A 26,110-nucleotide genomic window follows, 5' to 3' on the forward strand; every position below is an offset into this window, starting at 1 on the left:
TTACATAACTTCCATAACATCCAGTGACAAACACAAATGACAAATCACAATGCTCATATTTATTAAAATGCTTTGAGTTATATTAATTACAACTGGATCCACTCAGGAATCTGGGAGTGGGACCAAGAACAGGAGGAGCAGAAAACAAAACAGAGAAACATAACAGTAAGCACAAGTCTAGTACTGTATATCAATGGGACTTGTAATTGGTCACTTAATTGGTCATCCATTTTCTGCAATCAGTTTGACACAGTTAATTCATCTGCTAAACAGACTGTACATTTCCTTAAAAATGAAAAAAAAACTTTTTGTTCCCATCGGATCTCTCCCGTCCGTCTGAAAAAAGGGGGCAGAGAGGAGAGGAAGAAAGGTTGTGGCTAAAGTTAGGAATCAAACAGGCTTGTCCTCAACCAGGGATGGAACCCTGATCTCCCGTATGGGAGTCAGACACTTTATCCACTACACTACCAAGGGAACTTGACAGTGTGGGATGTCATAGTGTTTTAGCTCCTGTCTCTCCCGTACTTCAAAAAAAAAGGGGAAAGGAGAGTTAAAGAAGGGATGGAGAGGGATGGAAAGGCAGAAAGTAAACGTAGGAATAAACCTACAGGCTAGCAGAAGGTGTGGGTATTGTTTCCCAAAATCTTGCCCACCGGGGCCTTGAACCCCTGATTTCCCGCATGGGAGTCAGACACTTTATCCACTACACTACCAAGGAATTTTTAAGTGTGGGATGTCATAGTATATTTATTTTGGTGTTCTGGGACTACTGCCTCTTGTGGTGGCAACATAGAAATGCAGGTCAACAACAGAACGGAAGTGTGGGGGGGGGGGGGGGGGGGGGGGAGACAACCCGAAAAAACACACACAAAAAAAACATTTTGTGCAAACTACTGAAACCTCCAAGTAACAGTACACCTGTGCCATTTACATGCAACCCGTGTGAAACCATCTACTATGGCGTGTCACTTGGCAGGTCGCTCAAGAAAGATCATGACTGAGGTCATAGGAGTTCATGCCCAGGGTGATGCAGAGTAAAAATGTGAATGCATACTCATTGTTCTGTGTGACATGATTTTAACATTTTGAATGGTCCGGGCAGCTCTGCTGACAGACCAATGTATTTGTTCTCAGACTAATGTATTTGTCATTTCTACCTCATGCACAAATCCCCATAGTTTCATTTAGCTGAGCTATAAGCCTTTATGTGTAGTTTGTCCTTAGGGGGTTTATTTTGTGTATTTTAAGAATGTGTTAGTTTGTCACTCAGTTGGAAAATGCTTATACAGCTTTGTCTTGTTTGCATTTCTTCATCTGACCAGGCTTGTGTCTGCTTACATCTCTCTTAATCAGTCTTGTGTTTATTCCAATCAATTGAGCCAATCAATTCAATCAATCCATGAATCCGTGTTCAGTCCAGAGTCCCACAACTCATTCCCATCACAGTATGTACTGTAGGCCAACTAAAATGTTCATTCAGGACTCATACGGTGTCAATAAGCTGTGACATTCATCCTTTTTTTGTACTTTTATTTTAACATTTTGTGGAAACAACTGAAACCTCTTTGTTACATACACCTGTGACATTTACATGCAACCCTTGATTGCTTAAATCATATTGTGAAACTGTCCTGTCTTTGCACTGTCACGCAAAGGGGCTGTATCCCAGTATAGTTTCTTTGGTGTATTTTAAAAATGTGTTAGTTTGTCACCCTCTATTTGGAAAATGCTTAGTACAGCTTCAAGCTAGATCAGGCCAGCCTGTTCTTAAATTGTTGAAGTTGCTGTTTCTAGAAGTCAGTTTCTTTATCTTGTTTGCATTTCTTAATCGCATGCTTTTGTCTGCTTACATCTCTCTTAATCAGTCTCACTTGTGTTTACTCCAATCAATTAAGCCAATCAATTCATAAATCCATGAATGCTCAGTCCAGAGTCCCACAACTCATTCCCATCACAGTATGTAGACCAACTAAAATGTTCATCCAGGACTCCTACGATGTAAATAAGCTGTGACATTCATATCATCCTTTTTTTTAGTTAGAGCTAAACTGCTCACTGCAAATTCTTGCTGAATAAAACTCCAATGCTCATAATATAAAATTATATATATATATATTTATCTCATTCCCATCTAGCCTGACATAATTTTTTAACAATATTTTTAATTTGTAGCCGGTACTGTTTTTTTAGCTGTTGCTGTTTCTTCTTGTTTTCATCTCTTCATCTGACCTGTCTTTTGTTTGCTTACATCTCAATCAGTCCCACCTGTGTTCAATCCAATCAAATCAGTCAATCAGTGAATCCATGCTCAGTCCAGAGTCCCACAACTCATTACCATCCCATAACACTATGTATGCCTGCTAATATGTTCATGCAGAACTCCTAGAGTGTAAATATCTAGCTGTGACATTTATACTTTTTTGGGGTCAAACTGCCAGCTTCTCACTTGGATCAAACAAAAACATGACCTTCCCTTGGTGTCTGGTTGTGAGTGCAAGCCCCGGGTGATGCAGAATAAACATACTCATGCCTACTCAGGCATTGACTGTTTGGATTTCAGACATGTTTTTTTAAGATTTAATTTTTAAATAATTCCTCTTCCTCCTCAAAACACGCGGCTCCGATCCAGTGCTGTGCAACAGCTGTAATTTATTTTAGTTTTGTGGTTTTTAACTAGGATGGCTTTTGGCAAAAAATACCATACAGTAAAGTTCATTGTTAATAGGGCATTTGATGTTGAGCATTAAACTACCGACAGATGACAAACTGATGTGATCAGAAAACAATGCCTTAACTTATTAAAATCATGAAAATGATTTTACTTCACTTCATTCTGGCAGCCCAGATCGTATTCATTTGTCACATTCGTATCATCCTGTGATGGGAAGCCTGCATCATTCTGAATACGTTAGAGAGCTGGTTTTCCCGTGGAGAGGTTCTAGCTCAGACAGCTCTCTCTCTCTGGCTGTGGGGAAATGTGAGGTACAGTAACGTCTCTCTGTCCTGATGAATGTCTGCAGTTGGCTTGGTTTAGGAGCAATAAACAAGAAACCATTCACTTAATGTACGAGCATGATTCCCTCACCTTAAAGCTCTCACACGTGACTTACAAATGGGCACTCATGACAGAGAATTAAGCTCTTTTAGGAGTATGATTTTTGCACGAAGAGTAACAAGAGTTTGTTCATCTTTACATTCTGCCGGTCTGCATCACCTGTCCTGTCTTTACAGGGACATCCCACGCCCCCCATAGACATGTCATCTAGCAGACATCACTGAGAAGGTTAATTGCCCGCTAATGCAGACTGACTGACAGGCTGAGATAGGCCAGGCATCGCACCGGTGACTCATCTGCTGAAAAATGATCAAGTGACAAAAAGAGTTGTGCTTGGACATCGTTGGGAATGGTGTGTGGATGCGGGGACCAGCAAAAGCCATTTTGATTTTAGGTGCTCATGTGGGGTGGGGGGGCTTAGAATTATATTTAGTATAGAGATGAAGGGCATACATGCTCCTTCAAAGGCCCTAATATGGCCCCATGACAGGGAGATATATCAAGATAAATCAAAACCAGCGGAGCAGAGAAAATGAAGGTGTTTGTGCCAGCTGCTTTTTTTGGGGGTAAGATTGATTACCCCGTCCCTCCCTGTGTTTGTTTTTGAAGAAAGGTGATGTCATTTCTGCCCAATCACTGTGTAGCACTTCGAATTAGACCATATCATTATAAACAGGGTACTGGATGAGCCCGGGGTTGGAGGAGTGGGGTCCCTGTGTGGAAAACTAGAAAGGAAGCAGATGCCCTGCTCTGACTGGTCTGTGTGGCATCCCTCCATGTCACCCTGCGAAATGAGTCTGCGTCACAGCTCGGCAGACGGGTGGGGGGTGTGTGTGTGTGTGTGTGTGGGGGGGGTTGTCTGTCTTGTCGCCTCGCATGTCAGGTGCAGCTGCTGCAGGCGGCTCTCCCTTCAGATCTCCTTGACTCAGTCAGACGCAGCCGTCCGTCCATCTGCAGGGACTGAGGATGCAGGGATTGAGGATGCAGGGACAGAGGATGCAGGGACTGAGGATGTAGGGATTGAGGATGCAGGGACTGAGCATGCAGGGACTGAGGATGTAGGGACTGAGGATGCAGGGACTGAGGATGCAGGGACTGAGGATACAGGGACTAAGGATGCAGGGACTGAGGATGCAGGGATTGAGGATGCAGGGACTGAGCTCTGGAGAGAATCTGCTTCGATCGAGCAACACAGAGTACACACACATGCTATCCCAAATCCTCCTTGACAGCATGACCTCTATCTATCTATCTATCTATCTATCTATCTATCTATCTATCTATCTATCTATCTATCTATCTATCTATCTATCTATCTATCTATCTATCTATCTTTTGACCTTGGACTGATATTATTATTGGACAGACATTGTATGTCTGTCTGTCTGTCTGTCTGTCTGTCTGTCTGTCTGTCTGTCTGTCTGTCTGTCTGTCTATCTATCTATCTATCTATCTATCTATCTATCTATCTATCTAGGGGTGAGATACTGTAAGTTTGTGATGCAATATCATATTACAGACAAGTGGGAGGGAAATATCCTCATCTTTGTTACGCATGGAGGCACACACGGGCTCATTTTCATAATGCAAATGAAGGCTGCAACCAAAATTAAAGGCAAATGCTGCTGGAAGGCTGAAAGACAGGGCTGTATGGAAAATGTTGTGTGACTGGAGCTGAGGCTAGCACAGACAGCTATTGTGAGCTACTGGAGAGAGAGAGAGAGAGAGAGAGAGAGAGAGAGAGAGAGAGAGAGAGAAAGAGAGAGAGAGAGAGAGAGAAAGAAAGAGAGAGAGAAAGAAAGAGGGGGAGGATTTCCCTTTCGTAACAGCTTTGGCATCCAAGGGGTTCCCTCAAATGTGTGGAATCAGAAGGGCCTTTGTAGTCTTAGAATTGGTCTTTTATTTCAGGCTCTGGTTATTCCAAACAGACACGCTTCACCCTTGATTCACAATCGAACTCGCACACGATTTGCAGCCTCTTGCATGGCAGATACACTGCATTACAAATGATGCAGAGGAGGTAGAGTGTGTGTGTGTGTGTGTGTGTGTGTGTGTGTGGAGGGGGGGGGGGCTCTACTTCCTCTGATGCAGAGGAGGTAGTCAGGACCAGAGATGGGTCAGAGGAGTCAGCTAGGTTAATGCGAACCAACAGCAGAATTCCAGCACATAACAGGATTCTCAAGATAGCCAGTAGCTTATTGTCCATAGAAAGTAGTTCTGAAAGTTAGGCAAGGTAAGCCACATCGGTTCTAAATAAGTTTGCTGTGAGAGAAGCCCAGCTGTGAGTGTGGACAGAACTGGAGCACCTTGTTCCTTTTATAGTTCACTCCTAAAGTAGTCTCAGTCCACTGCTTATGCACTGGGCCCATTTCCTCTTCTGCATACTGAAAGGAGATCTTACTGCAGTGACTCACACCTCTTTCTCAGGTGATAGGAGTAAATTTGGTGCACTCCCTGTTTTCCTTTTGTATTTTCAAATATACTAGGCTACTCAATCTTCATGATAGACAAGTTAGTTCAAATAACTGAAACTACAAGGAGGTGTCTTATTGTTTCATTGCCAGGCACGTTGAGATTTCACATTTTGAGATTTCAACAAACTTGAAAATGCTGTTGTTACTCACATGTGGGAGAAGAATATTACCTGCTAAGGATACATAAGAAAGATGATGGCTTGTTTTAGCAAAAGGATGAGGGAGTAGAAATTCAACTCAGGTGATGTGAGCCAATAGGAGCGCATGGGAGTGCTCAAACACGCGACACTCAGCAGAGAGGCGGTCCCTTCCATGCACGAACACAGCACACCTTCTGCTTCTGATGAAGTAGGAACTGCAATCTTATCTTTTGAGCAATAGCAGCGACGCTATCAGACATCCAGAGGTTGCCTTCAGCTAAAATCGTCGGCTTGCAGAAGAGGCAGGTGACTGCACAGGCTACCCACCTCCCATTGGCAGTCTGAGCGTTAATCGGTGGAGATTTGCGGTTGTTCTGTCATTACAGTCATTTTAGACATTACTACATGTATTTCGATTTAATTGTTTAGTCAGTCCACCGACATGGAAAACGCGCACAGCAAATCAACAACGGAAGTTTTAGAGAACTTCAGTGTGAACGAAAACACTGGGCTGACACTTGACCAAGTGAAAATTAATTTCGAGAAATATGGACCAAACGGTAAGTAGCATTAAAAAAATAATGTATGTTGTGTACCTGTTTAGTTGAATTGACGCAGATCTATCATTGATCAGCTTGGAAGTTTCCCCCCGCCTCACAATCGAACAGTCCGTCGAAATCTTTAAGCTTTCAACTAACGATTTGCCTCAGGACAGCACATGTCAGCTCATTGAGTCATCGCACCTGAGTTTTTTTCTTACTCTAAAGTTGTAGGAACGTAGACTAGACGCACTGAACCTGAACTCATGAGGATGGATTCAAAAATGTTATCCTACTTGACATTGGTGTTTGGCGCAGATCTAAGCATATGCATAGCCTACGGATAACATCAAATTGTATTTTATTTGTTTATGATGGGATTTACATCCTACAAATATTATACCCGAAGCACCCATGCAAAAAATAAGGAAGTGTGTTGCAAACATTGAAGGGAGCTAGGCTTACAGTGAAGAGAAAAAAACGTGAAAGACCTGTTTCTACTTGAAACTTAATTTGACACATGGTTGACGCACTATGAGGTTCTAATTACATGATCTTGGAAAGGGAGATTTATAGCGTAATAGATAGACATGATCGATAGTGTGCGTTTTATCGTATGAGAAATATGGAGGGCAGAGAAGCGACTCGGTATATTGTGATTCAGTCTGTTCTAGAGCCTACATTACAAGTTCGGTAGCGCACGTATCTACATGAACTATAGTGCTATGCTGTAATGCTGACAACCCATATGTTGCCGAAAAATTGTCCAGTGCCGTTTGATCATTGTGGTGTTGCAGACCGGTGTGCTGCAGCAGAATGTGTGGGGCCTCATTAGGTTTATAACGCACATAGTCTTTAATGTTATTCTGTTATTTTTAAACTCGGTTCCCATCAATAGCCTACCTTCCGCTACCTCTACGTGCTGTCATTTGCGTGTGTGGCTGTGGTGAGGAACTGAGCATTGTCAGTGAAACAGCAGCTCTTTGTTGCAGCAACGCAAGTGTACCCACAAGCCCGCGATGACTTCATGGAAAAAGCAACGTCTTGTGCAGATAGCGCGTCTCTCGCTTTTTAACCGTGAACTTCCTGCCTGTGTGAGAGCATAGATAAATGCCGGAGGGGATACCCTTTCCTCTTTTGGCTGCCTGTAACTAGTGCTCTCCAACACAGTCCACGACGCGCCATAAGTGCGTTTGCGTGTGCTGTTTTTGTCCAAGTCAGCTGAGTGATATGTGTTCGCTAAATGAATGGTTCATTCTCCCTCCAGAACGAGCGCGGCCCTTGCAGTTGAATGCAAGGATGGTGAATTTGGGGTTTGTTGCAACGAGCTACTGTTCAAAGGATGTGTGTGGGTGGCAAGCGTTAGTGTTACAATCCCCTCCGACATGGGTACGAGTTTTCACACGGAGGCAGGAGTTGTGCAGCCTCATTACCACCAGGATCATTACAGTATCCACAAACATTGTCCCTAATCTTTCTAATCTCTGGTTGGTGAACAGGGGGAGGGGGGTATTGACCAGGGACCCCCCCCCACACCCCCTCTTGTGGAAAACATTCCCACTGTTAAATTCCCACAGTACCATACTGCACCAACCCTCCTCCTAACATTCACTGTAGCAGCATTCCAGGGAAAGATATATGGCGCAGTCTCTCAGACCGAGACATAACATTCCAATAGGCTATGGCAGTGGGAGGCCTTTTACACGCTCTGTCTACCACTGGAACTGGCCACCAGGGGCCCTGGCCTGAAGAAGGAAGTCTCAGAGAGACGCCATGATATCCTGACGCATCATCACTGTGAGACCCAACAGAGGTCAGAGGTGAGGCGTGATGACATGCGGCAAGGAACATGGAGCTCCCATGGAAACTGTATATAGGCTAGTAGTACCACCTGTACTACTAGTATTGCTAGTAGCAGTTCTGTGCTTGATCATCGCTTGGGGTTAGACAATCAGGAGCTGTCCTGCATGGTGTTATCTTAGCGTGTCATAACTGGGACTCTCTGTGCGCTTGGGGCAATAGTTTGGTTTCATTTTGGGTTGAGAACATTGAAGTGGTTATATACTGTATTGTGTGTAACATGACACAGTTAGGCAAGAACTAGCTGTGTACAAGCATACGGGGATGAGTAGGGTAGCTGTGTTGTGGGTTGTAAACTCCTATGTAAAGGAGCCCTGCAGTTGTCTAGTGTGCAACAGGATGCTCTGGCCTAGGATTTATCACAATACTTTTTTCTTATTTTTTCTTTCGAAACTATTGATCTGTATCACTCATGTGCCCTTATCTGAGTTCACCATAAACTTTCCGTCTTCCGCCAAACAGACAGATTGTCTGATAAGAATGGACTCTATTCTTGCACTTTTGTGTGATGATGTATTCAGAGGAGCTCCATATGCAGCAGGTTGGAGAATGGGAGGAGGGCCTAGTCCAGATGGTGGAAAGTTGGCCTGACCCCACAATCTGAATGACCTTTTCTGAAATCATGGGAGGAGGTGGCAGGGTGGCTGACCTTCTGCCTACATCATGGCCCATGTAACTCTCTCTCTGGCCAGCCCTGATACTCCTGACGCGCACACGCACGCACACACGCACGCACACACACACACACACACACAATTTTAATTCTTTATTTAAGTACACAATATATACAGTACTTGCATGCACATATATACATCTTGGTGGTATAATATACATAACAATGTACAGTAAGCATACAGAAAATACGGAACACACATTATTTGCGTTCGACTCACTAACACCAGGGGAGTTATGGGTATAGCACACACACACACACACACACACACACACACACACACACACACACACACACCCACCAGGAATATGGACGGTGTCATTCACAAGACTGTTTACAACTTCACTTTCCATTGCTGGTGTGAGCAGTTTGAGGGTGCGAAGCGTAGTAAAGGAAGTGCAAGCCTCTCTGCTCTCTCGACGCGCCGTAGAACCTGCCATGTGACTTGTGTGTGTGCCTCGCACCCCCCAACCCCCATTGAGGGGGCTTATAAGGCTCTTTTGTATCCCAATGTTTGTGTTAGGCCAATGTCTTGACATGGTCAAGGTGGGTCAGTCAGCAGGTAGGGCAGGGCATGGGGGGTGGGATGGACACGACCGTCCTTCTGTCACCCCCCTCGTGCTCTTAGGGGAGGGTGTAGAACGAGCAGCCTCATTGGTTATGGATTGATTAGTACAATGTCAATCATTGCGTCCCTGCATATTACATAATATCACAGACTAGCCTCATTCTTGGAGTCCGAAATGATTGGACTGAATGTTAGTGTTACGGTGGTAGTAGTGCATTGCATTTCTCACACTAAAACTCTCATTAACAACAAACACAATGTTCCTGTTAAATAAAGAAGTAGCCAGTCTGGTGTTCATTCGCTTCTTGGGATAATTCATGGTTGATATCTGTTCGGTTTTAGCTCATGAGTAAATTATACCGACTGGACGAACAAACAATGCGAGAAGGGGTTGCAGTATCTTACTTCCTGTTCAATACTACTTCCCCCGGCCGCCCTAGTCAGCCCTCACCTGCACATGCTGTCTTCATCCTAGTTGATCTGATTTCATTTCGCTACAACAATGGAACTACTGTATACAGTACAAGCTAGAGGTCGACCGATAGTTAATTTTTAAAGGCCGATATAATAACAATAGTTTGGAGCAGGGAAAAGCCAATAGCTGATTAAATGGGCTGATAGCAAAAGGCCACTGTCAAATAAATTAAACACCTACATAAATGAATCTGGGCCATCAAACTCAAAGTAGGCTAAAAAGCAAATAGTAATTAAAACTCCTACTTACCTGTCATGTTTCTTGCCTCAGGCGTTTAAGCCTTTACTACCTGCACACACCTGCCCTCTGTCACCTGTTAGGCCTACTGTACATGTTCAACAGTGCATAACGTACTTCCTTTACCATTCATTTCCTCTATGAATGATGGTGTTTCTTTAAGGAAAATCTCTCACCCTAGAGTAGGCTATATCCAGTACATTTTGTTAAACTTCCCCCTTGTCTTTATTTTTGTCTTCAATCAAGTTCAAATGGCTGCCTACTCCTTTCATCAGTTGAAGTGTGGCTGTGGTCCAGATCCTTATCAATTAATTCCATATAGCTAACAGCTAAAATAAATGTAACAGAAGATCCTTTAATGTGATTTGGTGGATTAGCACTACATCGTTTGAACATGGTCTATTCATTCCAGTTCAACCGATAACGATAGTTTTAAAAATGTCCTATCGGTGCCGATTAATCGGCAAAACCGATTAATCGGTCAACCTCTAGTACAAGCGGCACATTGTTTGGCATGCTAGGCTTATGTGATGGTTTGGAGTGAAGGCAAATGGACATGGAGAGAGGCGTGTTAACAGAATGTCTTTTTAAGACTGTAGACCTTGAAGGGTTGAGTATTTCCACCCCTCCGGCAGGTTCTGTGTGGTTGGCTTCAAAGCATCTGGGATCCTGTGCTAACTTGTCATTGGTCTGATTCTCACCCCACACCTCTGCAGTCGCCTGTTCTTCTGGAGGTGTTGAGTCTCTGAGCCGCATGCCTTGACTATCTGTCAGAGAACTTACTGTCCAGTCCTTCTCTCACTGAATTAGCACTGATAATGTCACTGCATCACCCTCCTCTGTGTCTGCATGCGCATGCGTGTGTTCCCATGTGCTTGCGTGTGTGCGTGCGTGTGTGCGCGTGTGTGTGTGCGCGTGTGTGTGTGCGCGCGTGTGTGTGTGCGCGCGTGTGTGTGTGTGTTTGTGTCTGATAGCAGATTGGCCTCAGTTAGTATTTCTATGCAGATGCATTTCTCACAGTTCTTGTCATTACCAGAGCTCACCATAGGATACAAAGCTCACATTGTGTACAGTAATAGCTTGGTACAGTACAGTAGGTGGTCAAAGGTTTGGTAGAATTGGCTGTATGTACTGTAGGTCCCGTTTTGAGCCTGGGCCTCATCTCCATAGATAGATCCATCGATAGGTAGATGGATGGATACATGTACACAGGGTGCGATTTGTAATAAAAACAGAGGGGGGGACATTTTCAAATAAAATTTAATGTCCAGAAATTGAACAAATGTAAACATCAGAACAAAGGAAACGACTGTATGCACTTATTGTATTCTTATATATACACCCAGCAAAGTGCTAAAAGAAAGGACAAACCATACGATGTTAGGTTATTGATCACACTGCTATGAATGTAGAGCTATCCCGTCCTCATCATAGACCTTTAGACCTCATTAAAAAATGTGATATGCGTAGGCTAGTTAAAGGTAGGCCCTATGTGCATTATAGGCTACATCAAATCACTGTTACAGTAGGCCTGTGCCATGAAAGCAAATTTGAACACCAGCCATCTATCCCAACAAATCTGTAGGCTAACATTCAGCATGGATCCATTGGTCCACAATCACGCGCACTTTCACCGGTAGGCCAGGCCGCAAGGCTGAAAAGAACATCTGGAACACAAGATAAAATATCAATTGGTATTGGTCTCGTGAAAAAGAGGCTAAATTGGTGGCCGCGACAATGTGCTGCGCTGACTTGGCTATCGCCTAATACCGAGGATGAGAATAGCAAAACAAAAGTAATACATGCTGATGATTGGCCACTTATCACCCACAACAATAATTGTATTATAATAAAATATACATCCTGTCACTTACCGATGTTTAGCACTAGCAGAAGAGTCTGCTTTGGTGAGGGACCTCTGGAGTTTTGGGCATCCTCCAAAATCCTCGCAGCAAAATATGACGAAATGCTTTGTTGACCCCGTTTCATTGCTAATTCTTGCTAGTTAGAGTAGGCGCTTGGTTGACAGTTGCCATGACAATCAAACGTGCGGCTAGATGTTGTAAATCATATTTTTGAAATAGCTAGTGTAGTTTTTCTAAATTGAGCCATCTATTTTCGGGCACAGGAATTGTAGCTATATTCAGTCTGACCAGAAGCAGGGATAAAAACTTATTCCCACCGGTGATAAAAATGAATGATCAGAGGAGGGGATATCAAAACCAGAGGGGGGGGAATCCCCTCCATCCCCCCCAGCAATTCACACGCTGCATGTACAGATGTACAGATGGATAGATACTACTACTAATTATAATAATACACTTTATTTGGATAGCACCTTTCATACAAATAAATGCAGTTCAAAGTGTTTTACAATAGAGAGTGTGCATGTGTAGTATATTTTGACCAGTATAATCACGTTATATAGTGAAAGAGACTACACATGCATACAAATAGACATAAAATAAACAAAAAACAGAAAAATACGATGGAAGATAAAACACAATAAAATATCAAGATAAGAAATCATAAATCAAGTAAAATACAGTGTAAAAATGACAATTTAATAAAATGTACTGGAGAATTTTAAATATAATCAATTACAGCTAATTGAATTAATTTCCTCTTTCACTTCATGAGTGTCCTGTCAATGAGAGTTCTGTTCTGTTCCCAGGTCACGTAATACTACAGCCGATAGATGGATAGGTAGATAGATAGATGGATTGGTATATAGATAGATGGATAGGTAGATAGATAGATGGATAGATGGATAGGTAGATAGATAGATGGATAGATGGATAGATGGATAGGTAGATAGATAGATGGATAAGGAAGATGGATAGATGGATAGGTAGATGGATAGGTAGATGGATAGGTAGATGGATAGGTAGATGGATAGGTAGATGGATAGGTAGATGGATAGGTAGATGGATAGATGGATAGGTAGATGGATAGATGGATAGGTAGATGGATAGATGGATAGGTAGATAGATAGATGGATAGGTAGATAGATGGATGGATAAGGAAGATGGATAGATGGATAGGTAGATGGATAGATGGATAGGTAGATGGATAGATGGATAGGTAGATAGATAGATGGATAGGTAGATAGATAGATGGATAAGGAAGATGGATAGATAGATGGATAGGTAGATGGATAGGTAGATAGATAGATAGATAGATAGATGGATAGAGATGGACTCTATTCTTGCACTTTTGTGTGATGATGTATTCAGAGGAGCTCCATATGCATCTGCTCTATTCTTGCACAATCACCCCACATGAATGACCTTGAAATCATGGGAGGAGGTGGCAGGGTGGCCAACCTCGATAGATCGATAGGTAAGTAGATGGATACAGTAGATGGATACAGTAGATAGATAGATAGATAGATAGATAGATGGATAAATGTAGAGAGAGAGAGAGAGATAGCTATAGTACTTTATTGATATGAGGGGAAATTCCTTTCCCCGCAGCTATACAGACAACACATAAGCACAGTAAAACAGTAAGGCACATTTATTGATTTACAGTAGTACAGTAAAAACAGAGTCTACAATCTCAGCCGCACTGGCAACTCAATCAAATTAAGCTGTGTATCGATTCAAGTCAAATCAGGAATGTGAACTGTCCAAGTATTCTTGGCCCACTCCGAGCTGGCTCAGGCCCATGGCGTCCAGCCAGTCAGGGGATGCGTTGACCAGTCTGATGGCAGCAAAGGAAGGACCACGGAAGCGCTCCATCCAGCACCGTGGCACAATCAGTCTGCCTCTGAAGATGCTCCTCTGCCTGACCAGACCGTCATGAAGAGGGTGGGTGACATCGTCCATCAAGGCCCTTAGTTTGGCCAGCAGTCTTCTCTCCGCAACTACCGTCACCGCGTCCGGGCTGACCCCCCGTCCAGAGGCCCCGCCCTTCTGGTCAGCGGATCCCGTTAGCATCCGCTCAACTGCGGAGAAGATGGCCCTCGCTACGGCAGACTGATGGAACATGTTGGATGTTGTTCCGCGTACATCAAAGGACCTGAGCCTCCTCAGGAAGCAGAGTCGACCTCGGTGTTTCGTCATAGGAGAAAGACATGTTGGTGCAGGGGAGGGCTTGTGACTTCACATGCAGGTCTGACCCCTGTTCTACTGAATGTCTCTAATGTGAAACATGGGACAAAGGCTTTGCTTGTTATTATGCCATAAGAGATGGCAATTCCTATCTTTAGAAATTATTCTAGATTTATTTAGGTTATTCTACCTTTGTTTCAAAGTGGTACTCTCTAACTCCAGAACACTCTCTCCCTATGCCTTACATAAAGTTTTCCAGCTAACAATCTATTCAAGCATTCATGAATCCTGGAAAAATATCCTCCTCATCACCAATACGCATGACAATTTGTCCTCCAAAATGGCCTCCACCCATGCCATGTGTATTAGTGCCAAATGTACTGGGCTCCTCTGGCCTGGTCCAGCTAGTTGTTGTGGCAATTAAGTCAACTTGGAGTGCTGTCCTAATATTCCTTTTTTAGCTGGCTGTGTGTTCCCCATGTCCAGTTAACACTGGATATGGGTAAAGTTGTATCCTTACCTGGGCCATGAGCGAGGGCGAGAGAGAGAGGAGGGGAGAGGGGGGGAGACGGGGAAGGGAGGGGAGAGGGTGGGAGAGGGAGGGGGATGGAGGGGGGGGGGAGAGGGGAAGGGGGGGGGAGATGGAGGGAGACGGAGGGAGAGAGGAAGGGGTAGGGAGAGGGGGGAGGGAGAGGGAGGGAGAGAGGGGGGAGAGGGGGGGGGGAGAGGGAGGGAGAGAGGGGGGGGAGGGAAGGAGAAGGAAAGGGGGAGAGGGGATGGAGGGAGAGGGGGAGGGATGGAGATGGATGGAGAGTGAGGGAGAAAAGGGAAGGAAAGGGGGAGAGGGAGGGTGAGCGGGGGGGGTGAAAGGGGGGGGGGAGATTTTAACTAGAGATCTGCCCAGGCACCAGACTGACTGCCATCGGTTGGATGAAAACTAGTTTCTGGTTTCTACCCCAGACTGACTGAACCCTATAAATAGCTTATTGTTAACACAGATATTTCTCCCTGCTGGCCATCTGATTTATGGCTGTTATCACACTGCAGTCAGACTTTCTAAAGGACTGCTGGGTAGTAATTCAGAGAGGTTTTCTGAAGGACCACTGGGTAATTCTGAGCGATCATGCCCTCGTACCAGTTCTGTCCTGCTGCCGGAGACCAGGCGAGTATAATGCTGGACTCTGACAGTTACAGAACTCTGCTAACAGAGATCCGTGGACATAAAGGGGAAGTGCCATTCCACACCATGGTGAAATTATCTCATCGAAGTTCATTATTATGACCATTTCGTGCGTGTCTTTAACTTCCTCTTTTAAAACTGATAATAGCTCATTTTTCACGTCGGTTGAGTCAGTTATCTTCTGTGAAGGAGCTTTCTGTCGAGCTCTACTGGTCACGGTAGCGGCGGCGGTATCGCTTGGTGCGCTCGTGTGGGCGTGCTGGCGCCTGTGTGTTAGTCAAGTGTGAGAATGGTGCTGAGCGTTCAGTAAGGACCGAACATCTGGCATGTCGCCGTGGCAGCCCACCTGATGGATCACCGATGATCCCGCCTCCTCGGTTGCCGTGACGATGGGCCTCCCCTCGCCATCTCCATGTTGGAGAGTAATGATGAGTGACTCGGGAACGGAGAGCCCTCTGGTCTTTCCCTGACTCTAGGAGGGGAGTCAATCACTCCTAATCATGAACAGTGAGTCATGTCGCGCGCACGCTCGCACGCACACACTCCTGCATGAGGTACATCCTCCTCTGACATAAATGTTAATGAGTGAACAAGTGACATCCACTAATTAGTTTCCTACGCATGTCTTCTGGTGACCCCCCCACCCCTAAATCCAGTCCCCCCCCCTCCCCCATCCAACCACAAACATCCATAATCATCTTTGGATTATCATCACATTGATCCCGTTAATGCGCTCTGAACTTCCTGCAGGAGGAACACATGCCCAGTGAGCAGTGGACCGGGGAGGGAGGGGTGGTGTGGTTAGGGGTTACCATCATGGCTTTTCTACCGCTGTTTGATATTCGGTCAGCGTGTTGGTAGTGTTAGCCAGGCGGACTGGCCCCGGGCTCCCCAGACCCACGGACGGACATGGGCCAGGCCGGGCCCAGCCAGCTTCAGCAGGTGCTCCCTGTGCTGGGCTCACCACACTCCATGGCTCTGTGCCACCCAGGCCAGCTGCCTGCCCTGGAGATTGATAGCAGTGGCCGTTTGCCGCCGAGTGCTACTTCCTGTGTTACAATCTGGGGGCACTTCCTGTCCGACTGTGGTGAGGTTCCCTCTGTTGCTGTTTGTATATGAGTATGTTTAAGAGTCAGTGAGAGATGTACCAATGCCCTATATATTACATAACCGTTATTCTGGGTGAATTTCGACCGGCGTTGGCGGCCTTACCCGATGAAACCGTTTTTTCCAGCGCCGTCCACGCCGCCAAGTAGCCATGGTAACTCTTTTGAAAACTTTTGCATATTTATAGTTTACACAAGAGGACCTCAAACACGGCCTGTTTTAGAGCGCTGCTTTCCATATTATGACATGTTGGGTTTACAGGCCCTCCTAATGGTTTGGGTTGTAGCTCTTTAAAAGTCGTTAATAAAAAAAGCAAGACTAGCTGCGCCAAGGCGGTAGTGAGAGGTTCTGTATCAGCAGATGGGTCTCTCCACTGCTGAGGGACGGACGCTTCCTGCTGCTTCCTGGTTCACCGGTTCTCTGGTTTCCGTAGGTTCCCCGGTTCTCTGGTTTCCCTAGGTTCCCCGGTTCTCTGGTTTCCCTAACCCTCTGGTTCCCCGGTTCTCTGGTTTCCCTAACCCTCTAGTTCCCCGGTTCTCTGGTTTCCCTAACCCTCTGGTTCCCTGGTTCTCTGGTTCCCCTAACCCTCTGGTTCCCCGGTTCTCTGGTTCCCCTAACCCTCTGGTTCCCTGGTTCTCTGGTTCCCCTAACCCCCTGGTTCCCCGGTTCTCTGGTTTCCCTAGGTTCCCCGGTTCTCTGGTTTCCCTAACCCTCTAGTTCCCCGGTTCTCTGGTTCCCCTAACCCCCTGGTTCCCCGGTTCTCTGGTTTCCCTAACCCTCTGGTTCCCTGTTTCTCTGGCTCCCTAACTCTTATGTTCCCTGGCTCTCGGGTTCCCTGGCTGAGGACGTGAACCCCCCACTGTTGTTGGCAACGGTGTCCAGGAAGTGTCTCCCCTGCTCTGCGCTCACAGTGCTGGTTTGTAAACAGGCTGGCTCTTGTTTTCATTGTCTGCACAGTTCGGCCAGAGAAGGAGGGAAACAGAGTGCAAGAGAGAAAGACACACAGTGAAAGAGACACACACACACACACACACACACACACACACACACACACACACAGCAAGAGGGAGATCAAGAGAAAGAGAGACACACACACGCACAGCAAGAGGGAGAGCAAGAGCTGGGGGAAGAAGAGGGAGGCGTGGTGAAGTCAGTATTTAGGAATGTGCCTGGGCAGGCCCGGGCTGACACAAGCCAGATGACTGCAAGGGAATCCTTGGCACAGGGCGGCCGGGGAACCCCGTTCAAACCCTCCAGCCCTCCCTCCCTCCCCCTCTCTCTCTCTCTCTCTCCTCCCTCCCTCCCTCGCTCCCTTCCTTCCAGCAGGCCAGCCTTTGTCTCCAGGCCCGGGAGCTGCAGCCAGCCTGTCTGCCATAAAAACATTACAGAAGTGGGGAGGCGCGGTAATGGGGAATAGAAGCCATGTCAGACAGGCGCAGCACGGAAAACAGCGAGACACGGTCCTCCTTCGAGCACGAGCGCGGACACGCCAGCGCACACACACACACGCACATACGCAGTCGCACACACACACAAACGCAGTCGCACACACAGCCGCAAGAAAGGGCTGCGGAGAATTCCCTAGCGAGGTTTACCCCCCCGGTCTCCTCTCCTTCCACAGTCTCCGCGTTCGGCCTCGTTCAGACGATGAGTCATCATGTGTTCAGCTGTGACTCAGGAAGGATAGATGGGGATGTTTGAGCAGGGGCCCCACGTAGCAGGAATGCCTCCCGTACATTTTAATATGGTCCGTTTGATGCGAGCGGGGCTCCTGAGCCGTTGTGTAACGCGTGCTTTATCCCAGCTCCGCCCACTCGGATAACATAACCACTGGAAAGAAGACACTGCTCTGCTCTTCAGAGCACAATGCTCGCTTTGTGCCACAACAATCCTCAACATTGTCCCCCGAACCCAGTCATTACAAAGCAACTTAATTAAGGAAGCGTTTAACTGACACACTCATCAAAAGATGATAGTGATGAAACGGAAAGGTTTGCTGGAAGAATTGGCGAGGCTGCTTACTCACACTCTCGGTACAAAGACACATAAACCTCTCATGTAGCTCCAGCGATCACGAGGTGATATGACTTTTACTTTCAGTGGCGTGCGTGCCTGCGTGCGTGCGTGTGTGCGTGTGTGCGTGTGTGCGTGCGTTTGCATCTGTCTGTGTTTTGAGCTGTTCCTAGGAGATTTGCTATGGAATAATTCTCCAAATCACAACTCCAACTCACCAGAGAAGGAAGTGAGCGTGGATGTCATAGCGTGATGTCATAGCATGTGTCAGAGCGTGGTACTTTCATCTGTGAGCGGTCTGGGTTACTCATCCGCAAAGGCGTTCTGCCGGGATGACGAGTGCTGTTCGTGGCACGATGGCGGACGAGGTGGCAGCTGCGTGGTCAGATGAGACGGCTGTCTGATGAGCTGGCCCGTCCGAGCGCTCTGACGGGGCCGTCGTGGTCGGTCTGGCCCGGTCTTGGGGGCGCGTCGGTGTTTCTGCGGTGAGGGAGTGGGCGTGGGAGCTGCCATCTTTGTGTGGGCCAGATGCAGCGGGGGGGGGTGGTTCTTCTGACGCCTCTGTCCGTCCGTCCTCTTCGCCCTGGCCCCCTCACACACACCACCTGCTCAGCGTCGCCCGCACGCACGCACACACACACACACACACACACACACACACACACACACACACACACACACACACACACACTCACACACTTCCAGGCCTGGAGAAACGCTAGACCACCGCCTGTAGTGCAGTGTATGATGACAACTTCTTCCTCTCGTCTAAATGCTTGTCAGCTCATCTAAGCCTCAGAACATGCTCCAGGTGAGCGAAGGACCATAACAACCTGTCTACTGTACAGAGAGAATTACGGTACGACAGTGACCCCAGTAATCCCACTAATCCTTCATTCGGAGACGCGTTGTGATGCAATGCCCCCCCCCTCACCAGATATTTCATTATAAACTAAGCACCAGGATTCCGCTGTGCTGTTTCTAGTTGTCGGTGCAGTTGAATGGCAGGCCAAGCTAATAAAATGTATTAACTAGTCTTTGTTTGTGCTCTCTCTGTCTGTCTCTCTGTCTGTCTGTCTGTCTGTCTGTCTGTCTGTCTCTCTCTCTCTCTCTCTCTCTCTCTCTCTCTCTCTCATTCCTCCACGGCCTGCTGCGTCTGGTGAAACCCTGTAGAGCTCCCAGCTGAAGAAGGTAAATATTAATCTTTCCAGTGTGTACTCCTCCTTTTACAAGCTGACGATTACCCGTAACCGAGCATCTTTTTAGCTACTAGCCTGAGATAAACCCCATTAGTATACACCGCTGTGCGGCCCCGCCCACCCTGTACATACACAGTACACACACCCTGACTCCGCCCCCGACTGCCCTCTGTGTAGGTGACCTGATATCACTTGTATCAACAAATGATCATTAATTAGATTAATTGGTTATGGCTAATAGTGTATGCATCATCTGTATACATGACTGTTCTCTCTGTGTGTGTGTGTGTGTGCGTGTGTGTGTGTGTGTGTGCGTGTGCGTGTGTGTGTGTGTGTGTGTAGGCAAGTCCTTGTGGGAGCTGGTTGCGGAACAGTTCGAGGACCTCCTGGTCAGGATCCTCTTGCTGGCGGCCTGCGTCTCCTTCGTAAGTGTTCTGCCCGACAACAGTAAATGTCATTCACCGCACATCGCCATTTCCTTCCGCTGTCGTTCATAACGGTCACATGACCGTTCATCGGCCCACGGCGTCCCTGCCCTGGCCCTGCGTTGGCAGATGACGGCGTATTGGACGCCGCGGCTCGATTAGTTATTCCGAATGGTCATTCACTTTCTGTCACGGAGCAACTGGGAAACTTCTCGAACCGCGAACACTGACGCGCACGATTGGCTCTACGTCTGGGACCATCGCTACGAGTGCTCTGGATTCTGGAAAACCTGCTCTCTGACACAACGCCTCAATTAGTGACCCTGTTCGCCCCGTTCTAGGTTAGAGAGGGGTGCGGCGGGCGGTCTGGGGAATCCTGACTGCATAATGACTTTTTTCCATCTATTACTGTAACTCCCCAGTGCCTCCGAGTGGAATTACCTCGCTATTTCGGGAGTCGGAAAATAAGTATTAAAATGTATATGATAAAATATATCTGCTCTTAATTGCTGGTGTGCTTATCCCGCTTTTTAAAGGTGGGCGGCCTGGAGTTCAGTCCTGGGCTGTAGCTAAAGTGTAAGACTGTAAGAGTTGGAGTGCGGGTTTATTTTTCCAAATGTAAATTGGGCTGCCCTTAGTCGCAATTTAATGTGTTGTTTACAGTGGAACCGAGCCCCTGTTCCGTTCTGCTGGTTAACAGATCCCACAGCTCTTCCCTGCCAGGGCTGCCTGCCCTCGCAGCCCGCCGACGCTAAGCAAAGCTGACAACAAGTTTGGCTTTGCTTCAGATCCTGCCTTGTTTTGACCTGCTTCGTCCACCCCGCACCCAGAACGACGCGCGCCCGCGTGATGTCACTACCCACCCACCCCCGCCGGGGCCGCCCGACGCCCTCGATCTCAAATCTGCTGGTTCTGCCGAGCCCGGATACCGTCCGCCTTCATGTGTGTCCTCATGGGCCTCATGCCCTCAGTTCCCTGTGCAGCGTGTTCCCTGAGTCCGTGTGTCTGGTCCACCGCGGCCCTCTGATGGACAGACTGTAAGCTGCAACCTGGAACTCATTTGGGTGTCTGTTTGAATAGATTTGAATGGAGGTATTGAGACTCCAGGATGTTTGCATGGCATGAGAATAATGAAGTTAATAGGTGGGGGGAGAGGGAGAGAGGCCGTGTGTTGTTTTAGGCTATCATTACCCCACTTTATGTTCGGATAGAGCAGAAGCAGTGGGAGAGAGAGCGAAGGGAGGTGTTGAATGTGCTGGTCTACTGTTTCTTAACAGACGCAGTATATAAGCTTCAAACGCTGTTAATGTTATCGGACAACCTCCATCCTGGCATTTACTAATCAAGTGATCTGCCAATATTCTGTCACTTTTATTTCCTATTGAGCAGGCTGTGCTGTAACACAGTCCCCAGCCTGGGGTTAACAGCACTGTGCCAACTGGAAACATCAGCCACCTGAAACAATTGATGTACTTCCTCTGTTTGATTTCAAAGAAGGAGGGAAGCTGGCCACTATTCATTTTTTCCGAGTCGTTACGTGAAAGAGGTAGTTTAGGTGAAGGATTGTACGCATGCAGGAAGGGATTGGAGAAAGTCAAGTGGCCATTGAAATGCACCCACCTCTCTTGGTCTCACGCAGCTTGTGATCAACAGACCACAGAGCCCGTCGCCATCCTGATCACGGGAACCCACGTTCTATTTCACTCCGTAGACCGGTCTGGTCAACCACCCATTCAAACGGATTTCCACTCAACCGGATATCGGTCGTGCCAATCACAACCGATATGGGTCCTACTAATATGGGGCAGGTTTGACACAACGACTGTACCCACTTGATACGATGACTGACCCACGTTTCCTTGCTCTGATTGGTTGTAAGTCTGTCCAATCACATCCATAGGCATTTTGGTCTGACCTTTGATAATGCCCCTTGAAAGTCTATAATAAACACTGGATTTCCAGACCCTTTGTGTCTGGCGAAGCCAGGCTAACAGAGCCTTAGCCTCATGAAACCATCCTGATCTCACATGCTCACATTCTGATCGTGCCATCAGAGCCCATAAGGCAGCCGAGCCCTCTCATAATGTTTAAGTAGGCCTATCCATTTGTCTTTGTTTGGAGCTCGGAGGGCATTCAGCCATGACAACCCATCTGTTTGTGTCTGAAGTGTTGAACCATGTGTGAATCATTTCTATGACTAATACGACATGTTTACTGGTGGTGGTGTTAGGGGCTGTGAATGCCTGAGTGTACTTGGTTTTACAACCACAGAATTTATATAAGTGCTTCTAACTTGATTGAAATATAACTTTGAAAAGTGAGTGGTTTGATGTCTCCCGGAATTTACTGTTTGTCACTGCTGTAGCCTACTGCACTGTACAGTTTTTAAATTCCTTAGTAGTAAGATTGAAAATACTCCCATAGTACTGTAGATCCTTAAAGCCTATGTTAAGCCCTGATGTCTTATCCTCCTTCCTCTTTGTAAGTCCTGTCCACTACAACTAATAGCTCTCGCCAAGTGTCTGAATTACAATTGAAACCCCTGCCTGTGTGGTTTTTCGGCCGGCTTTCTGGAGAGAACAGACTGAATCGCCCTCCGTCGATATTCGCCACTCACAGAGGGGAGATTTGCGTCCGCAAACGACCGCGAATGTGGGAGAATGAGGTATCGACCGGGTCTGAGCCACGACACACCCTGGCGTTCAATATACGCTGTCGAGAAAACACTTTTCTAGGCCCAGTGCTATCACCAACCATGGATCTATGGTGTCTTTGTATCGCTCTCTCTCTCTCTCTCTCTCTCTCTCCTTCTCTTTCTCCCTCTTTTTCCCTTTCCCTCTCTCTCATTTCTCTTGTTTGTCTTTTTCTCAAGTTCAGATCCATGGCTTTCAGGTGTTTCTTTGACCTCACTTACATGCTCTCACTCTTGAGCTGAGCCCTGGCTTGACCTGCTGCTGTTCTAAGGGACGGCTGGGTCCAAATATCAGACGGCAGGGTCCTAAAGCCCATTATATCACTGCTGTATCCATCTGTCACAGCACTGCTTCAACACACGTGCAGAGTATGTCTTTGGGGTGGATGGCCCACCAGACAGGCTTGAGACTAGGCCAGTTTTCAGTTGCTTTAGACCATGCGTTCCCAAACTCCATCAATGTGGGCCTCCCCTCTGAAAACAGTGACACACCCGCGCCCCCCCAACCCCCCAAATTTGTCCATTTTGCAAGGCAGCGTTAGCTAGCCCATAACGTTACACAGCTAAGTTAGCTCGGTGGCACCTGTTGCTAGTTAATGTTATGACGTTTTCTCACAATACATTCATGCCTGCGGGGGGAGGCTCTCTGCACTATCCAAAAATTTAGTATACATCTCTCCCATTATTTATTTCGATTTTCTGACCTTTAAAATCACGTTTCATTCATAAAAAACATAGAAAATTCAAAAATAAAAAATGTTTTCCTTTTTTTTTCTCTAACCATCTCTCCGCGCCTCCTCTGAATTTCTTTGGGGCCCCCCAGGGGAGGCCCGCCGCACAGTTTGGGAATGCCTGCTTTAGACTGATCCTTCTGAACTCATGGATAAGATAGCTGAGGGGAGAGATTGAAGTCCCAATTATCTAAAGACAGACAGAAAAGATTAAACAAATCAGCTGTTGGCAACTCATACACCTGCTCTGTTAATCTGGATTATTATTGACGTCAATTCTAATAAAAGAGAAAATGCACATGGTGCCAGACTATGCAACACTTATTTCCTGCTTCTAATTTGGATTGTTAACTGCCCTTTGTGGTTTGTCAATGCTACAGTGTTTTCCAATATGTGTGTGCGTGTGTGTGTGCTTGTGTGAGATGTGGTCCATTTTAGCTATATGATACTCCCACAGTCTCACTCTATTGAAGAATGAGCCCTCAGCGATTTAGCCACCCCTCGGAGCACAGAAATGTTTCCCTTTCTTGCCTACAATACTTCATTCATTTTCTCAACCATGACCACATTGTCATTCTGGGTCTGAAGGCTTTTTTTTGTTTCCACTGAACACCTGTATTAACTGTAGAGGAATTGCCCTAGGCTCTTGTCACAGTCTCCCATGGCAACAGTCTCTTCATTGTACCAGCAGGCTGTGAGAATACAGAAGGCAGTCAGATCAGCGCTCGTGACTTTAGCCACCCTGGGTGATGTGATCACCTAGAGCAGCAGCGCAGTCCGCCGGCCGACTAGACTACACCCACTAGAGGACACAGCTGGCGTTAGACCTTTGTTGATTCTTAAGTCAAATATATACAGTACTGCAGTGAAATGAACATTGTTTTTTTGGGGTGTTTTTTTACATTTTATTTTACAGTCCGGTTTTAGATGGAACAAGATCGATTTAGTAACACTTTATTGTTTAAACTGAACTGAGTACCTATAGAGTACGAACAAGCTATCTGGTTGCTTGTTACTTAGATAAAAAAAGAAATACAGTTGTTACTCGATAAATACTTCTTGTTACTTTGATTGGCCTAGTATTTACCTATTCATTAACTATCTTAAACCAGGCAGTAAAATATGTTACCAGCTATTGTACTATTTTAACTAGAGCCTGTTTGACTCAAATTCTAACAAATGCAACAAATTAATTTAGACTGTGGCTAGACCACATTATGAGCCTTACTGTTGGTAGACAAGACTCTTACCAGCTCTCTCTCCTCTCTCTCTCTCTCTCTCTCTCTCTCTCTCTCTCTCTCTCTCTCTCTCTCTGTGTTACAGGTGTTGGCTCTGTTTGAGGAAGGGGAGGAGACTGTCACAGCCTTCGTTGAGCCCTTAGTCATTCTGCTCATCCTCATTGCCAACGCTGTGATCGGTGTCTGGCAGGTGAGATCTGTGTGTGTGTGTGTGTGCGTGCATTGCTCATATGAAGCTGGTATTTGCATAGGAGACGTGACGGTGTGAGGATATGTACAGGATATTTATGCTGGTGTAATAAAATGTGTCCCTTAACCCTTTACATAAACTGTAAGTTGTGTTTGGTGAACGCTCACGTTGCATTTCAGCACGGCGTTATGGGTGTGCTGTGGACACAGGAGACCTATCAAGTAAAACATGAGGCCACTTTGACAACCAGGACAAGCTCTTAAAAAACCTTTACTTTAGATTGCCCACATACACCTGAATATTTCTAGTATGCGGTCAGGTCTAAGTTGCAGCCTCTAACCCCCATCCCCTCCGAACCTCTTTACCAATCATACATCCTCATCCTCCCCTGGTATCAATCTCAGCAGTCAACACCCAAACCATAAACTTCCTTCTCCCCGTACTCCAAGCCACAGCGTAGCGCTTTGTGTTTTGGTAATGTAGTAACCCATTACTTTATGATGTATTAACTGTAATAACATTGCCAAAATCCTATCGGTAACGTGTTATATTACTTAGTTACTGCCAAAAGCAATATGTTACTGTAACTCGTTACTTTTGTAGCGTGTTACACCCAACTCTGACGGCATCCACCTGTAAAAGCCAGTAAAAGTAAGAAGCACTTATATCCTTTCAGTCTGTCCGCATCAGTCACACATTTGCACTGTCTAGTTTGGATCGAACCGTCTCCAGAACTTCACTTCAGCTTATGCCTGCCTCTTATCAAAAGACAAAGAATGTGTGAATTGAAGTTTGAGCCTAGCGAGACGCGTGTCCCTGAGTGAGATGGTGTGAACTGAGCAGAATGGAGATGAAGGCGACCAGATAAACCAGACAACCTGTGAAAGCAGTCTCACCCCGGTCTTCCAGGAGCGTAACGCAGAGAGCGCCATCGAAGCCCTGAAGGAGTACGAGCCGGAGATTGGGAAGGTGTATCGGATCAACCGCCAGGCCGTCCAGAGGATCAAGGCCAGGGAAATCGTCCCCGGTGACATCGTGGAAGTGGCAGGTGAGCAGGGGGTCGAGGGTGAGCGGGGGGTCGAGGGTGAGCGGGGGGTCGAGGGTGAGCGGGGGGACGAGGGTGAGCGGGGGGTCGAGGGTGAGCGGGGGGTCGAGGGTGAGCGGGGGGACGAGGGTGAGCGGGGGGGACGAGGGTGAGCGGGGAGGACGAGGGTGCCCCCGGTGGAGGAGGTTGGCAGTATAGTCATGAGTCCTTTTAT

General features: G+C 46.6%; 1 protein-coding gene across 1 annotated transcript in view; it reads left to right on the forward strand.

Moving 5' to 3' along the window:
- Positions 1-6,111: 6,111 nt before the first annotated feature.
- atp2a3 (ATPase sarcoplasmic/endoplasmic reticulum Ca2+ transporting 3) overlaps positions 6,112-26,110 on the forward strand; it is a gene marked incomplete at both ends in the record, with an annotated part of 46,695 nt that continues 26,696 nt past the window's right edge. The window contains 5 exons of the mRNA XM_084449970.1: positions 6,112-6,229; positions 19,550-19,567; positions 19,918-20,000; positions 24,747-24,851; positions 25,761-25,899. Of these exons, the coding sequence (XP_084306096.1) occupies positions 6,112-6,229; positions 19,550-19,567; positions 19,918-20,000; positions 24,747-24,851; positions 25,761-25,899 (463 nt within the window). The remainder of the gene's footprint in view (positions 6,230-19,549; positions 19,568-19,917; positions 20,001-24,746; positions 24,852-25,760; positions 25,900-26,110) is intronic.

The sequence above is a fragment of the Borostomias antarcticus genome (genome assembly GCF_949987555.1).
Source record: "Borostomias antarcticus genome assembly, chromosome: 15".
NCBI lineage: Eukaryota > Metazoa > Chordata > Actinopteri > Stomiiformes > Stomiidae > Borostomias > Borostomias antarcticus.